General features: G+C 39.8%; 1 protein-coding gene across 2 annotated transcripts in view; it reads left to right on the forward strand.

The window, feature by feature from the left end:
* The window catches only part of LOC118654202 (vascular endothelial growth factor receptor kdr-like), a 463,598-nt gene that overhangs the window by 325,850 nt on the left and 121,901 nt on the right, over window positions 1-15,847 (forward strand). For both annotated transcript variants that reach the window (XM_036305522.1, XM_036305523.1), the window contains exons 18-25: window positions 3,254-3,389; window positions 4,430-4,534; window positions 5,394-5,507; window positions 6,704-6,792; window positions 7,938-8,145; window positions 9,808-9,905; window positions 11,103-11,225; window positions 11,330-11,441. In XM_036305522.1, the coding sequence (XP_036161415.1) occupies window positions 3,254-3,389; window positions 4,430-4,534; window positions 5,394-5,507; window positions 6,704-6,792; window positions 7,938-8,145; window positions 9,808-9,905; window positions 11,103-11,225; window positions 11,330-11,441 (985 nt within the window). The remainder of the gene's footprint in view (window positions 1-3,253; window positions 3,390-4,429; window positions 4,535-5,393; window positions 5,508-6,703; window positions 6,793-7,937; window positions 8,146-9,807; window positions 9,906-11,102; window positions 11,226-11,329; window positions 11,442-15,847) is intronic.

Here is a 15,847-nt window from a genome sequence, read left to right on the forward strand (position 1 = left end):
CTGGGGCTCACTGCAGGGTCCTGGAGCTCATGGACAAGGTGATGCAACTCATTGTGGGGTCCCGGAGCCCATGACAGGGTGGCATGTGACTCTGTGACTCATTGCAGGGGATCCCAGAGCCCACAGCTGAGGTAGTGTGACTTTGGCTGGGGTGCTGTGCACTCTGTGAATCACTATGTAGTCCCAGAGACTCCAGATGAGTTTCAGTGGTCCGACTCCACAGCTGAGGTAGTGAAACTCTGGCTGAGGTAGCATGCACTCTGCAAATTACTACACAGGCCAGAGTGGTTTTCAAGGCCAGTCTGGGTGATGGTGAGTCTGTGTTTCTAGCCTTGGCTGCTCTCCCCTTCAAGATGGAGTGGTTTCTGTGCCAGAGCCTTGCTGCCTGGGCAGTGCCTGTGGTGGTAGCAGGATCTCTCTGTCCAGGAGTACCTTATCTGCCAGCCCCCAAGACTTCTATGAGATCTAATTGTCCCTCATTCACACCCACACCACCATGCACATCTGCACACTCCCCTCTCACTCCCTTACTCACTCACACTGTCTCTCTCACTCCTGTCCTGCTGGCTGCCATGTTTTCTCTCTGTTTCCTTAATTTTTTATGTGTCTTGAAGTTTTATGTTGATTTTGAATTTGAAGTAGTAGTTATCTCTTCCACTCTTTACTTGTTGCCTTCAATTGGGAGACACTTTACTTTGATCTTGCTGATTTCTGGGGCTTTCACCAATCTTACATAAATACTAGAGGCCTAGTGCACTAATTCATATACCAGGGGGTCCCTTGGCCTGGCCTGCGGGATCAGACCAAAACCAGCTCTCCAACATCCCCTGAGGGGTCCCAGATTGTGATAGGGTGCAGGTCAGGCCTAGGGACCTCCCCAGGGCATGATCAGGGCTGGGGAGGGATGTGGGACGTTGGCCAGCCAGGGAGGGACTGTGGGAGGGTTCCAGAGTGTGTCCAGCCCATCTCACTCAGTCCCGATTGGCCGGACCCCAGCAGCAAGCTAACCTACTAGTCAGAGTGTCTGCCCCCTGATAGTCAGTGCATATTATAGCGAGTGGTTGAGCGGCCTTAGCATATCATTAGCATATTATGCTTTGATTGGTTGAATGGATGACCAGATGACCAGACACTTAGTATATTAAGTTTTATTATATAGGATACTTGTCTCATGTGTCTTTGTCTATTATCATAGAATTACTAAGCCTGTATGTCTTTTTTTTGATCTCGAAATATATCAGGCTGGCTTCTGGAAATCTTTTATTTCCCTGAAAGTGGCACTTCAGCTCAAGTTTGTGGTTTCTCCCTTGACCACAGACCATAGTCTATTTTCTTCACATGTTTCCTATTTACTGGAGCTTGCTCTTGTCACTGTATTTGTGAGCATGTGTTAGGAGCTGGCTCTAGTGTGAGAAGAGGTGTGGGTTTAACATTTGGAGCATTGGGAGTGCTCACAGTTTAGGTGGATTGGACCATCCAGTGAAGATTCCCAGTGGCCCTTGGGTGAGAGCTTCCTGCTAGAGCCATTTTCTGCTTATAATTGAAAATTTTAAGTCATTTGTACTTAATGTGATTACTGCATCAAATCACTTACTTCTGCCATTTTACAATTTTTTCTCCATGTCTCATACCTTTATTCTGTTTCTTAAATTCTTCTTTATAGACTTACTTTGTAATTGATTTTTTTTTCTAGTGTCCCTAGCACTGTGCCTTGTCAGAGGGTGTTATGGAAAATTTCTGTACCTATAAATGCTTTGGAATAAAGCCCTCTGGGAAGCTATCCTTCCCTGGTTATGCTCCAATTTTTATAGGTTTTGCACTGCTCTCTGAGGGATTTGCCAGACATGTTGAGGCCTACAACCACAATATTTTTAGAACAAGGTTCATATTGTTCCCTCTTTATTAACCACAAAGCAGATGATTCTTACCCAAGTCTTTCCCTCATTGCTGTAAGTTCTACTGGGTTCAAAACCAATTCAAAAGTTAATTCTGATCACTTTTACAATCTTATTAGTTGATTTTATGAGGGGACATAACCCCAGAGTTGGTGACTCTGCTATTTGCACTGTCCCTTTTTATCATTGACTAGAGGCCTGGTGCATGAAATTTGTGCATTCGGGAAGGGGGTTCCCTCAGCCCAACCAGTGCCCTCTCCTAGTCTGGAAACCCGTGGGGGATGTCCAACTGACGGTTTAGGCCTACTACTTGTGGGGAGCAGGCCTAAGCCAGCAGTCAGATATCACTAGTGCTGCCGCCACTTTGCTCACCAGCCCTGAGCCTGGCTTCTGGCTAAGCAGTGCTCCCCCAGTGGGAGCGCACTGATCACTGGGGGCCAGCTCCTGCATTGAGCGTCTGCTCGCTGGTGGTCAGTGTGCATCATAGTGACCAGTCGTTCTGCTGTTTGGCCGATTTGCATATTAGCCTTTTATTATATAGGATTTTTCATAGTTCTTTATAATATGGGTATTAATTTGTTATTCTTGTTGTAACTAATTTTCTAGTTTGTTGTTTTGTAATCAGAACCAAGATTCCACTGCCTGCTGCCATGAAAACCAAACTCCTGAGACATATGCTGGTGAAAAGGGAAGAGCTTTATTTTATTGCTAGCATCTTGAGAAGATGGGGACTCTTGTGCAAAGCCCATCCTAGCATTTCAGTGCAGGCAGGGGATTTATAGGGAGAGAGAGGGTAACCCGAACAAAGAGATCAGGAGGAGGGGCTATTGACATGCAGTGTCCTTGCTGATCCTGATATAGATTGTTAATGTCAGCATACTGGAACTGGTCAGTATTAGCCAAATTCCTGAAGTTGAGCTATCTGTGTCAACCAAAGTCATGGTCAAGATAATTTCTTCTTTCTCTTTTTTTTAGTTAATAATTTTTAATGTTGACATTATTGTAGGTGTCCTCCCTTTCCCCACCTTTGCCCAACTCCACCCACTCTCACCTCCCCCTACCTTGGCCTTCGCCAAACTATTGTCCATGTCCATGGATTACTCATATAATGTTTGTTAGTACATTTTATTCTAATTCAGTTTCATGGTTAGTCAGAGTATTATAAAGTCTTCATTCCCTGTTAGTTTTTGTTTTAATTTTTGTTCATGGAGTATTTTTTATTATATTTATACTCTTTACGTGTGTTTTTTTATGTTACTAACCAACTTATAATGTAAAATTGGAAACTCCAAAGGCCTAATACATTTTCAGAAGATCAAAAGAACTCAGTAATATGCTTTTCCTCTACCTTTCTGCAGCCTAGTGTGTCAGAAATAAAAACTGGTTACCTTTCCATCATCATGGATCCTGAAGAGATGCCCCTTGACCAACAGTGTGACAGGCTTCCTTATGATGACACTAAATGGGAATTCCCTAGGGACCGGTTACAATTAGGTAAGAAAAAAATCTCTGTTATGTCACCCTTCCACATTTCTTTCACCATAGAGCAACAAAATCACTGAGTATAAAGCCCAAGAAAAAGCAATGGCTTGAAATCCAGGATGCACTTAAACCTAAAGAAAGTAAGATGTGTTTCAAAGATGGCAATGTGAAGAACAAAATAAAAACTTAGGGGAGCAGAATGACATTGCACACATAGCATGCAATTGGGTTATTTTAGATGTCCAAACTGAGAGACCTTAGCCAAGACAAGTCACCTAACTTTTTTGAGCTCCTTTCTTCCATTATAAAAGGAAAACATTAATAATTATAGGTGTCTAATTTATATTCTGTTGCTACTCTGAGCATGTGGTTAGGTAACATTAGGGAATGTGTTTTACAAATTTGAACACCTCAAAAAATGAAGGTATTGGTTTACAATAGAGTCTTTTTAAAACAATTTGACTTGGGATCCAGAGTCCTTTCAATAAGATAATATAATGAATGCTCACAGAATGGTACCAAATATTCCAGTAACTAATATGCTTCCTAATGAAATAGATGACCAGGAGTCTTGACTAAAACCTTATTAACAGATTTGTGTTAACAACTTCACCTAAAGAACTTGTTTGTGTCGATAGACTATCATAAATCTGCTCCAACCCACATGATCCTTACTGCCAATGGCTGCCATGGGGTGGCTCTTTATTCACTTATTCCACACATATTTATTGGTCACCTACCATATATTAAGCATAATTCCAGGTGATGTGGAGATAGCCATGAACAAAACAGACTTCACAGAGCTCATATTCTATGGGGAGAAATAATAAATATTCCAGAATAATATTATCTAATCATAGTGTTACAAAGAGTAATAAGGCAAGTTCAAGTAATGTAGAGTTACAACATTGCTTTTTTCACATGGGGTAGTCTAGGAAGACCTCCCAGATAATGCTGACTCAACAATTATGTTGCCCTCATAAAAGCAACCAACTTTTCATTTTTCTCTGGGGTCTTTCAGTGGCTATTATTTTCATTTCTTGCTTTCTCAGGCAAAATTCTTGGTCATGGTGCCTATGGTAAAGTGGTAGAGGCCTGTGCGTTTGGCATTGACAGAGCTTCAACTTGCAAAACAGTGGCAGTGAAAATGCTGAAAGGTAATGTTTATATTCCTTTGGAGGCCATGGGAAGACATTTGTAAGGATACTTGTGGTCAGGTGGAAAACGGGACTGTAAAAGATACAGAATTAAAGTCGTGGAGGGAGGTAATTACAACTAACTTCCACCTTCATTTGACCAGTATTTGTCATGGAAAACTAAGCCATGGACATGAGCCAATCATCATGGAACCTGTGTGTCAGCCAATTTGTTCTTCTGTTGGGTTCAACCACATAAATACAGAAGTAAAGACCCAAGGTTTTTAGTTGTTGGTAAGGCCAATATGAGTCAGCAAATGTATTTGGCCACCAGAATTCCTACATGGTCTTTCACTGCATCAGTAGAAGTAAATGATATAGAAATGTGAATGATGTTTCAATAAATTTCCAACTGGATTCTGCATTGGTTTGGTCACATAAGCTTGTAGTGTAGCGCTTATCTTGAATAGATAAGTTTGTGTACATTTAAGCACCCTAATGTGATCCAATCCATGTCCTGATTCCACACAGAAAAATGCTTAAATCAAACTTGGCCAGCTCACCAATTACCTTTTCCAGGATAGTAATGCAGAAATAATTTATCACAAAAGAAATAGCTATCAAAGAATATATTTTTCAAAAGAGTAGAAAAGTAGTTAAAGCTGTTAGTACATAAATCTCAGCATCCAAGCAAGCTAGTGCACATGAAGATATTATTATTATTCCATTTATAATATTGTTTTGAAAGCACAAAAACTGATCAATGTGTTATGGATATTTCTGCCAGGATTCTTTAGCATTAAACAGGATCTCCTATGCTCCTGCAGCCTCTCCCAGGAGAAACAGTTCTTTTGTGCATTACTGTGTTTATTTCCAGCAGATTGTGCAACTTCCAGTGAGTTTAAGGCTTTGATGTCAGAATTGAAGATCCTTATTCACATTGGTCACCACCTCAATGTGGTTAACTTGCTGGGTGCCTGCACCAAACCTGGAGGTAAGGAGTCTTCCATACCTGGCCAGAATATCCCTCTAAGGGTCAGAGCACTCAAACAAGCTGTGCCCTGATTTAGAAAGGCCTTGATGTACTGTATGTGAGGTCTTCTAACTTAGAGACTCCTCGTAATGCATGGGATTTCCAGAACCCATGTTCTTTGACCCCTGTTCCTAGAAATAGAGTACAATATATAAAGGGATTGGATATATCTCTAAAATTCTTGCCAGCTTGTATCTCCAATAGAATCTTTGACACATTAGTTGAAGAGAAAACATTTATGTGCTAAGGAGGTATGCAAACATATTCAGGGAAGGGGATTCCATAGACCATCTTCTGATACCTATCTTAGCTTTCACCTTCTTAGGTTAACACCATAGCCTGAGAAGGAGTTTCTCCTACTTAGTAAGAAATTCTACAACCCCTGTCTGTTTACAGATTTGAAGTCATTCTCTCAACTATACCAAAAGCCATTTAGTTGTTCCTCTATTACTGTGCTACTGAAAAGTTGTCTCTTTCATCTAATTTTATTTTAAACATTTCATGAGTCCTTCTGATTTTATCTGAGGCACTAAGCAAGGGGTTTGGAGAGTGTAGCGGGACCATGGTGCTGTGCAACTACACAAAAAAATACAAGAGGGCTCCAGACCACATATAATTTGTGGTTATGGGCAAGCACAGAGAAAATGTAGGTTATGGCAATCTTGCAGACAGTCTTGAACCATGGAGTAACACGATGACAGTTGAGAAATGCATTTTAGCAAGGTAGTGGTGGCGGGGTAGAGTAACAGTGTGGAGGATAGAAACAGGAGCCCCAGTTACTAAATGGACGAACTATCCAGCTAGTTGGTTACTCATTTGCCTTCATCATTGGACTGTTAGCTACATGTGGTCAGGTGCTCTGTCATACTCATTTCTATGTCCTTCATGTTAGCCAGCCTACAGAACACCACAGTAAAGTCCACTGTGCTTTATTGGCCTTGTTTTCCCTCTTCTGCCAAATCTTCCTGCAGCCAACTCTCAGCCAGGCAGCTGTTTCTGGGATAAATCACCATTGTATTCAGCACAAGTATACAGTCAACTGGTTTATACCTAGAGAAATCCTGTGTGAGTCAACAGGGTACCAGGACAAGACCAGCCCAAGAATTGGCTACCCTTCATATTTCTGGAAAGATGACTATGGTAATTACTTTTGGTAGGTCCTTTGATGGTCATTGTAGAATTCTGCAAATATGGAAATCTGGCCAACTTTCTGAGAGGGAAGAGAGGAGATTTTATTGCTTCCAAGGTAGGTTTCCCCAACTGAACTCTACAATCTATTTTTATTTTTAATACTATCTGAAGGTTTTCTAATTATAAAAGAGAGAGAAAAGTGGAAAAGCAGAGGGAAAAATACTACTGGTCAGGGGAGGTAGGGTATGCAATTATACATCTAATACAACCTTGAACTCAATGACCTCTTTGACATTGGCTGAAATTATGTCATTGGTTAGTGTCACCCTCAGTTTAAAATATTATATCCAGAGTAGTTAGATAGCCCAATTCCCTTTATGCCTTTATTCTTTCATAGCCATCAACTTGAGCTCTCTGATATTACATAAAGCTCTGGGATCTTCATGAAGCACCTAGACTGGCTCTGGAAAAAATAAATTTTTAAAAATTAAATGTTAGCGTGACAAGATTTCAAGTGTACAATTATAAGGCCCTTTCATTTGGGTAATTTTCAGTCCTGAGGAAATGGTCAGGGGCATATGTCACCAACATGTCAATATTCCCCTCTTCTCACTTTCCTACTCTCTGTAGATGGACATGCTGCCACTGACCTTTTCTCTGGGAAAAGGTCAACTGCCTCTATTTCTCAAAGTACTGCAAAGCACTGTGCCATTCACTGCTTTATTTATAAAAACACCTGACATTTTTTTTAATGAATTCAGAAAAGAGCCCCCAGAATCCAGGGTGTCATCTGACTTGGTATTCTGAACCCAGCTAACAATTGGTTAACTCAAACCATAAGTTCTTCCTCTACTCTAATTTTACCATTACAAGGAGTAATGGTAATTAAAACGAGAGGGTGTCTTCTTTTTATGACATATGATCAATTTTTAAGCACAGAGCTCAGACACTTTTGGGGTACCACATGCCACCAAATATACTAGCCCCGTGAAAGCCTGCTGACTTGTTGGGTAAGGAAACTTATTCAACAGCCATATCTGGGATGTTTCCGCTCACCAGGGATGAGTCAACTGACATTATGGAGCATGGAACAGAACCGTATACTAGTAGTCAGCACTCTCAGCTTCCTCCAAGACTTTCTGTCTGAGCAATTTTCTTACACCTCTTTAGACCTCAGTTATCCTAATAGAAATATAGGGTAGGACAGAATTGATAATTTTTAAGTCTCTTTCAGCTCTGAGGATCTATTTAAACTCTCAGGTTCTTCTCAATCTGGATAAAAAGGGGAAGACTTCTCATGATTCTGACTGCAAGCCCACCCAGCTGATTAACCACCGTCTGGAGAGTGTGACTAGCACAGGAAGTTCCACCAGCTCTGGTTTCATTGAGGACAAGAGCTATAGTGAATCTGACGAGGAGGAAGAAAGTAGCCGCCACCTTCTGGGGGCCACAATAACCCACCGAATAGGTATGTGGGGTCATTTTCTGACCAACACTCAAGGCTATTAGAGGTTTGAGGATATGGTTGGTTGGGAGAGTGAGGCCACTTCCCAGCAAGGTTATACTAGGGGTTGAGGGAGATGATTCAGAAAACCATGTCTTCCTCTGTAACTGTTGATACGCAGCTTGGAGGACATTTGTTTCTGAACTCAACTTGCACTTCTGTAACCAAACGGAAGTTGTTTACAATGACAGTCTCCAACATTGGTCTATACCTTTACAGTTTCCAAAGCACTTTCCAATAACTTATTTCCTTGAGCTTTATAACTTTCCTGTGAGATAAATAGGTATGCTTATCTCCATTTGACAAAGGAAAAACTGACACTTAGCATAGGGATAATATAAATTATACTTAACATATACTGCCTGATAGTCAAAATATTTAACAGATGTGTAAGGTATTGACAAATGGCTGTTGCTATGTAAACATTTTACAGATATTAAAATATTTAACAAATATTGGCACATTTAATGATCAATCAGATGCCTGATGTAGCTCTGGAGCAGGATCTTGGGGTATCTGGATCATGGTAAAATCTGGGCAGGGATATGATAACTGCAGTGGAGAGGGCACTTGGAGAGCTTGTAAGAATAACTATTCACCAATAAATATAGAAATTTTTTAAAGATAAGCAACTATTATAGGTTCACCAGCATGTACTATCTCAATATTGATCTGGCTCAGCTAAGAGTAGGCTCAGGTAGCCCACTTCTTTCCATGTTACACTACGTACCTAGTTTGGACTGACAGGTTAAAGCATTCACTTTGAGTTACACTTGTCTTATTCTGCCTGACACTGGCATCCACTGGTGCCCTTGATATTTATGGTTCTGTTCCTCTTATTTTACTTTTGGTCACAAATAAACTGTGTCTAGATTCAATGCATGATGGGCCATATATTGTCCTGAGAATGAGAAGATTGGGGTTTTATTACTGGCTCTACCACTGATATAATTTGTGACCTTGGATAAGTTAAATCTCCTCTCTAGGCTTTATTTTCTCTATTTGTAAAATTACAGTAGAGACCTGGACTAGAGTCTTTGTAAAGGCTCTTGTAAACCTAATATATTATAATATAATATAATCAGAAAGAGCAGAAGAAATTCTGAACTTTGCATCTATTAACCTAAATTGGGGGAAAGTGATCTAGCAAAGAGTGTGCTATATAGTGACCAAGCATTGTGATTTTAAAAACTCAGACCTGTCCTGGCCATGAATTATGGGAATTTTTTAAATCTTTCCAAACTTTGGCATCCCATATATATCTTCCAGATTATTCTTGCACCCAGAATTGGCAACAAAATCTGGAAAAATCATGTATTCAATTTTTGGGGGGGATGGGGTGGGAAAGAGAATAGTCAAGGTATGAGCTGTTGAATCCCTGAAGATAATCTTATATAGATTATTTTGATTTAGAAGAGTATATACCCATCATTTAGAAAAACACAGGAGGTCATAGTAGAGTAAGGTCAGTCAATGTCCTGTTGTCAAAAATCTTGGCCTCCATTTTACAACCTTTTATGGAAGGCAGGTCTTTCTTCTTATCTTTTCCCTACTGCTATTTCTACAGACTTGTGGGGAAGTTTTCAACCTCTGGCCTTTTTCTTCAACCTTCTTTCACTTCTCTAGATTCAAATAATCTCTACAAGCACCCCCTCACCTTGGAGGACCTGATCTGCTATAGCTTCCAAGTGGCCAAGGGAATGGAGTTCCTTGCTTCCAGAAAAGTGAGTGTTTATTCTTCCATTTCTTTCATTTTTACTATTTATGGAGGTATATTTCCATGATACCAGTAACCATAATAGCTTTTTCAATAGTCCACTCTTATGCTTGATGGTCTTCCTTTTTTGAATTGTTATTTGATTAATTCATATATGTTCACCCTACAGACAGCTACTCATCTGCCTACCTACAGTTGTTAGGGACTTACTTTTCAAACTCCAATCTGAGAGATGGCTGGAATATTTCATTCCAGTAGGGCAGGTTATTATATATTGAAATAAAAATTTTCAGCAAATATCTGTTGATTGCTTATTATGTTATCTATGCTAACAGCTGGAGATACAGACAATAAAGATACTAATTATTTTTCCTAAAAATCCACTTATGTAGACAGATACTATATATAACAAAATAGGTTGGATCCTATCAGAGAAGTATGAAATAAGTGCTTTGTGACTATATGGAAGGAAGTCTAGATAATGTATTGTCTTCCCAGAGGACTTTGTATTTAAGCAATATCATGTTGACTTGAACACAAGGAAATTTTCTATAGTTCTCAAGACTAGAGCATAAGATGCATGGAGGTGTGGGGATGAGAAACTAGCTAAACAGAGAGCTTGACATTGATTATGAAAAGCTTTAAACATCATACAAAGAAATGTGAACTTTGATGGTTTCTAATCACCACAAAATAAAAGTTTTTAAGTAGGAGCACACTCAGGTTTGTGTTTAAGGAATTGAACTTTGGGACTACAGTGGACTATTGAGTAGTTCATGGGGCTAGACTGGAGGCACAGGTAACAGTTAGATCACCATTGCAATGGTCCAAATGAGGGAAAGGAAAGGTCTCTGTGACCCATGTTACTAGCAGTAGAATGCATTGGAAAGAATAGATTTATGTTCCAGGGTTCAAAGGACAAAACATATTAGTGGTAGCCAAATGGGAGAAACCATTCCATGTAATGGAGATTCTGCCCACCCAGCCAAATTTCAGAACAGACCAACTCATCAGTCTCTCAGAAAATTTTAGCTTAATCACATTTTCTCAGGCTGAGCACTTCTAAGACACTTTGCTGTTCTGAATTTTCATGCCTTTCTCCTCCACACTCAGTACTCAGCATTTCTCCTTGCTGAGAATTGGTAAACCTGCACCATCCTAGGGCCTAGCAATTATCTGAGCCACATTTGTCTCTTTTCTTTAGTGCATTCATCGGGACTTGGCCGCTCGGAACATCCTTCTAGCTGATAATAACATTGTGAAGATCTGTGACTTTGGTTTGGCCAGAGACATCTACAAAGACCCCGACTATGTCTGGAAAGGAGATGTAAGTGCAAGGTTCACTGGCACAATGCCCTAGGCTCAGGCTCTTGGGCTCTGTTGGTGTTATGGATGTTATTTTCACGGCTCTCTCCCATTTTGGTTTTCTAGGCAAGACTCCCCCTTAAGTGGATGGCACCTGAAGCCATTTTTGACAAGGTTTATACTACTCAGAGTGATGTGTGGTCATTTGGCGTCTTGCTGTGGGAAATATTCTCTCTGGGTAAGTGTATCACTTTATGGCCACTCCCTCACCATTCCAAGTCAACACTGACTATAAGCTCAGAACTTAAAAGACCTTGGTCTGTGGATACAATGGAATCAGATAGAAAACCATTGTGACCAAGAACCAACAAAAACTGTCTCATTCTTTTACTGATTGATCAAATTTACTGAACAAATATTTATTGAGGACCTATTATGTGCCAGGCATTCTAAGTGCTGGGGATTCAGTGGTAAACAAAACAGATGGTAATCCCTGCCACCATGGAGCTTGCATTCTAGTCAGAATAGACTGACCATAAACAATTAATAAATAATATATGGAATTTTTTTTCAAGTTTACAAAAACTTTAATAGTACAAATTATCCAGATTGCAGATTATCAAAAGATCATCTCAATAAAGTCCACATTAAAAAAAGGACAAAGCATAAAATAACCCAAAAACAATGAAAAGAGGAAAACAACATAAAGGAGATTCATCAACAAATCTCTGAAACTTAAAACTAAAGACAGATAGAAATAAGATGTTTATACAATGCACTCATCCACTTTTGCCTTATCTGTTCTGGGGCTTGATTTTTTTTATCACATTTCTTATCTTTATCATGTACCTGGCCATTTTCTTGACCCTTGAATTTTTGGTTTTCTTTTTCAACTGAGAATATGGTCTCCTCATCCTCCTTATTTTTCAATGTGGGGAACTTCAATTCATTGTCCTGACTACTTTGTTTTCTTTTTGAGAATGGACTTTGATCTCCATCAGCCTTTTTATCCCTGTTATTATTTGAATTATTATGATCAGGATTTTTAGAGCACATTCTCTTCTCACCCTCAGAATTTTCTGTGTGAACTCTTACTTTCTTTTTTATTTATTGATTAAGGTATTACATATGTGTCCTTATCCCCACATTGCCCCCACACCCCCACTCATGCCCTCAACCCCCTGGTGTCTGTGTCCATTGGTTAGGCTTATATGCATGCATACAAGTCCTTTGGCTGATCTCTCCTCCCTACCCCCACCCTCTCCTACCTTCCCTCTGAGGTTTGACGGTCTGATCGATGCTTCCCTGTCTCTGTATCTGTTTTTGTTCATCAGTTTATGTTGTTCATTATATTCTACAAAGGAGTGAGATCATGTGATATTTATCTTTCTCCGACTGGCTTATTTCGCTTAGCATAATTATGCTAGTTAAGGCAGTGTGAAGAAAACTTAGAAAAGAGTTAGGGAGTGTTGGGATGGAGCAGAACATGGATTAAATTTTAAATTGGGTGGTTAAAGAGGGCCTTACAGAAAGTGAGATGCTTCAGTAAAGACCTGAAGAGTGAATAAACGAGTCACATACCTATCTGGGAGAAGAAAATTTTAGGCAAGGGAAATAGCAAATGGAGTGTGCCCAGTAAGTTTGAGGATCAGGCAGGAGATCTCTGTGGCTAGATTGGAGTAAGAGTAGCTGGAGGTGAGGTTAGAGAGGGAAAGAGGTAAATACATCAGACAGGGCTTTGTTGGCAGAGTGAGATAAACTTTAAAAAAAATTTACTGTTGGCACTATTACAATGTCTTCCTCCCATCCTTTGCCCACCTCTCCTTTTAAAAGACTTTTCAAAGAGCCAGAATTTGATCCCACTCTATCTGATTCCCAAACCCCACTTTTAACCACCATGCATACTGCCAAGCTTACTCAAGCCATATGTGGTGTTAGTGTTTCAAAATCCTGTGGAGCCCTGAAGAATGTTGCACAGCAAAACTTGAAACCAGTCCTCCAGACTCCCAGTCCCACATTCCTGATACTTAGAAGAAAACCTTCAAAGATTTTAGGAAGCCTAGAGATGATGTGATACAGGCTTTTAAAAAAGAAAACAATGCTTCTGACATGTATTAGTCTGCATCCCACATCATGACCCTGAATCAAAGGCCTGTCTGTGGTGCCAACGGATTTTTTTAAAAATATATTTTTATTGATTTCAGAAAGGAAGGGAGAAGTAGAGAGAGATAGAAACATAAACGATGAAAGAGAATTGTTGATTAGCTGCCTCGCTTGCAACCTTGGCATGTACCCAGACCAGGAATCGAACTGTGACCTCCTGGTTCATAGGTCGACACTCAATCACTGAGCCACACTGGCCAGCCCTGAGGGATTTTTATTAAAATCATCCAGGCAGGCCTGTTTGGGAGCCAGGTGCACCTAACTCTGATGATAAATATTTTCTTAAGTATCTATGTCACAATATAGATAAGGATTCAAATGTATATAGATCACTGAGATTTAAAGTGATTGGAAGATATTTGTCTTGTCCACAGAGGCTGCTTTTGCCTTCATCTAGAATGTCTGGTCTCTCTGTCTAGTCTCTGAGATGAAAAGTATTTAAGAGGTGGAGAAAGAAAAGATGTTTGAGCAAAGGGGAAACAAAACAATTTGGTTTTTACCCAAGTAACATGTGGAATCAAAAGCTGTAGCAGTAAATTAGGACAGTGTCAATAAGAAATATTGATATACCAAACAACTTGAATTTCAGAATAGGCTTCTCCATACTGGGTCTTTGCTCAGAAAGGAACATCTTCCCACCACCCATCCTACACACATAGCCTTTTGAGAATAGGCTTCATTGGGAAGAAGTAAGATATTTGCTAGCACTGCTTTCTCCAGCACTTCCAGGGATTGAGAAGCACTGACCCCATGCTATCCAGTGTGCTCAGGAAAGCAAAGCAACATTTTGAGTCAGATGAATGTTAAGCTGTTCTTTTAACATTTTTTGATGGAAATGTCTTGGATTACACAATTCTTTGCCTCAGTAAACTCTTTCAATCTTCTACTGCTCCTACTGCCATCCCCTCTGATACTCCCCTATTTTTTCTTATCTTTTTCTTTCACCTTTCTCTAATTTGTCAAATTAACTTCTAGCAGGATCTGAATTCCATAACCCTTGATACCCATATCCACTGATCATATTATGTCTTCGGTAACACCATGACTTTTGTTTTTCTTGGTTATTTTTCTGGTAGCTGGAGTTCATAGATTTTCATGACTATTTCCATGAACAGATCCTGTTTCTATAAGTTGAGCTAGTTAAAAGCTCAGATAAGAAGATAAACAGAATGTTATCAAATATCATCTCACTATTAAATCATAACACATGGAAGAAAACAATACTTTTTATTTAAGAAGTTTAGCATTTGTAGAAAGTACATAATGAATAGATTAAAATGCTCCATAATTGCAAAGTATTGAACCAATTAAAGAGATTACTATTATCTCATTTAATTGTTGCAACTTCCTGTGAGCTAGAATAGACATTATTATCCACAACTTGTAGATGAGGAAGCTGAGTTTCAAAGAAGTACTGATATACCTGAGGCCACACAAAAACTAGTAGGTGTAGTTGGGATTCAAACTCTAAATGTGATATTAGGTTCAATGTCCTTTCTTTTAAAAAAAATATTTTATTGGTTTTTTTACAGAGAGGAAGGGAGAGAGATAGAGAGTTAGAAACATCAATGAGAGAGAAACATCAATCAGCTGCCTCCTGCACACTCCCTACTGGGAATGTGCCCGCAACCTGGGACCCTTGAGTCCGCAGGCCGACGCTCTATCCATTGAGCAAAACCGGTTAGGGCCCTTTCTTTTTTTAAAGATCTTTATTGTTGAAAGTATTACATAGGTCCTCCTTCCTGCTTCACCCCCCCAACCCCATTAACCTCTTCCAGCCTGCTCCAGTCTACCCCCACCCCGCAGGCCCTCACCACCTTATTGTCTGTGCACGGGTTATGCATATATGCATACAAGTTCATTGGTTGATCTCTTCCCACCAATCCTCCCCTGCCTTCCCTCTGAGGTTCAACAGTCTGTTCATGCTCCTATGTCTCTGGGTCTATTTTTGATCATCAGTTTATTTGGTTGATTGGATTCCACATATAAGTGAGATCATGTGATACTTATCTTTCTCTGATTGGCTAATTTTGCTTAGCATAATACTCTCCAGGTCCATCTATGCTGTTGCAAATGGCAAGAGTTCTTTCTCTTTTACAGCAGCGTAGTATTCAATTGTGTAGATGTACCAATGTTTTTTAATTCACTCATCTGCTCATGGGCACTTAGGCTATTTCCATATCTTAGCTATTATAAATTGTGCTGCTATGAACATAGGGTGCATATATTCTTTCCAATGGTGTTTCGGTTTTCTTAGGATATATTCCTAAAAGTGTGATCACTGGATCAAATGGGAGTTCCATTTTTAATTTTTTGAGAAAACTACATACTGTTTTCCACAGTGGCTGCACCAGTCTGCATTCCCACCAGCAGTGCACAAGGGTTCCCTTTTCTCCACAATCTTGCCCACACTTGTCATTTGTTGATTTGTTAATAATAGCCATTCTGACACGTGTGCGGTGATAGCTCATTGTCATCCCA

The sequence above is a fragment of the Myotis myotis genome, unplaced genomic scaffold (assembly GCF_014108235.1).
Source record: "Myotis myotis isolate mMyoMyo1 unplaced genomic scaffold, mMyoMyo1.p scaffold_m19_p_4, whole genome shotgun sequence".
Classification (NCBI taxonomy): domain Eukaryota; kingdom Metazoa; phylum Chordata; class Mammalia; order Chiroptera; family Vespertilionidae; genus Myotis; species Myotis myotis.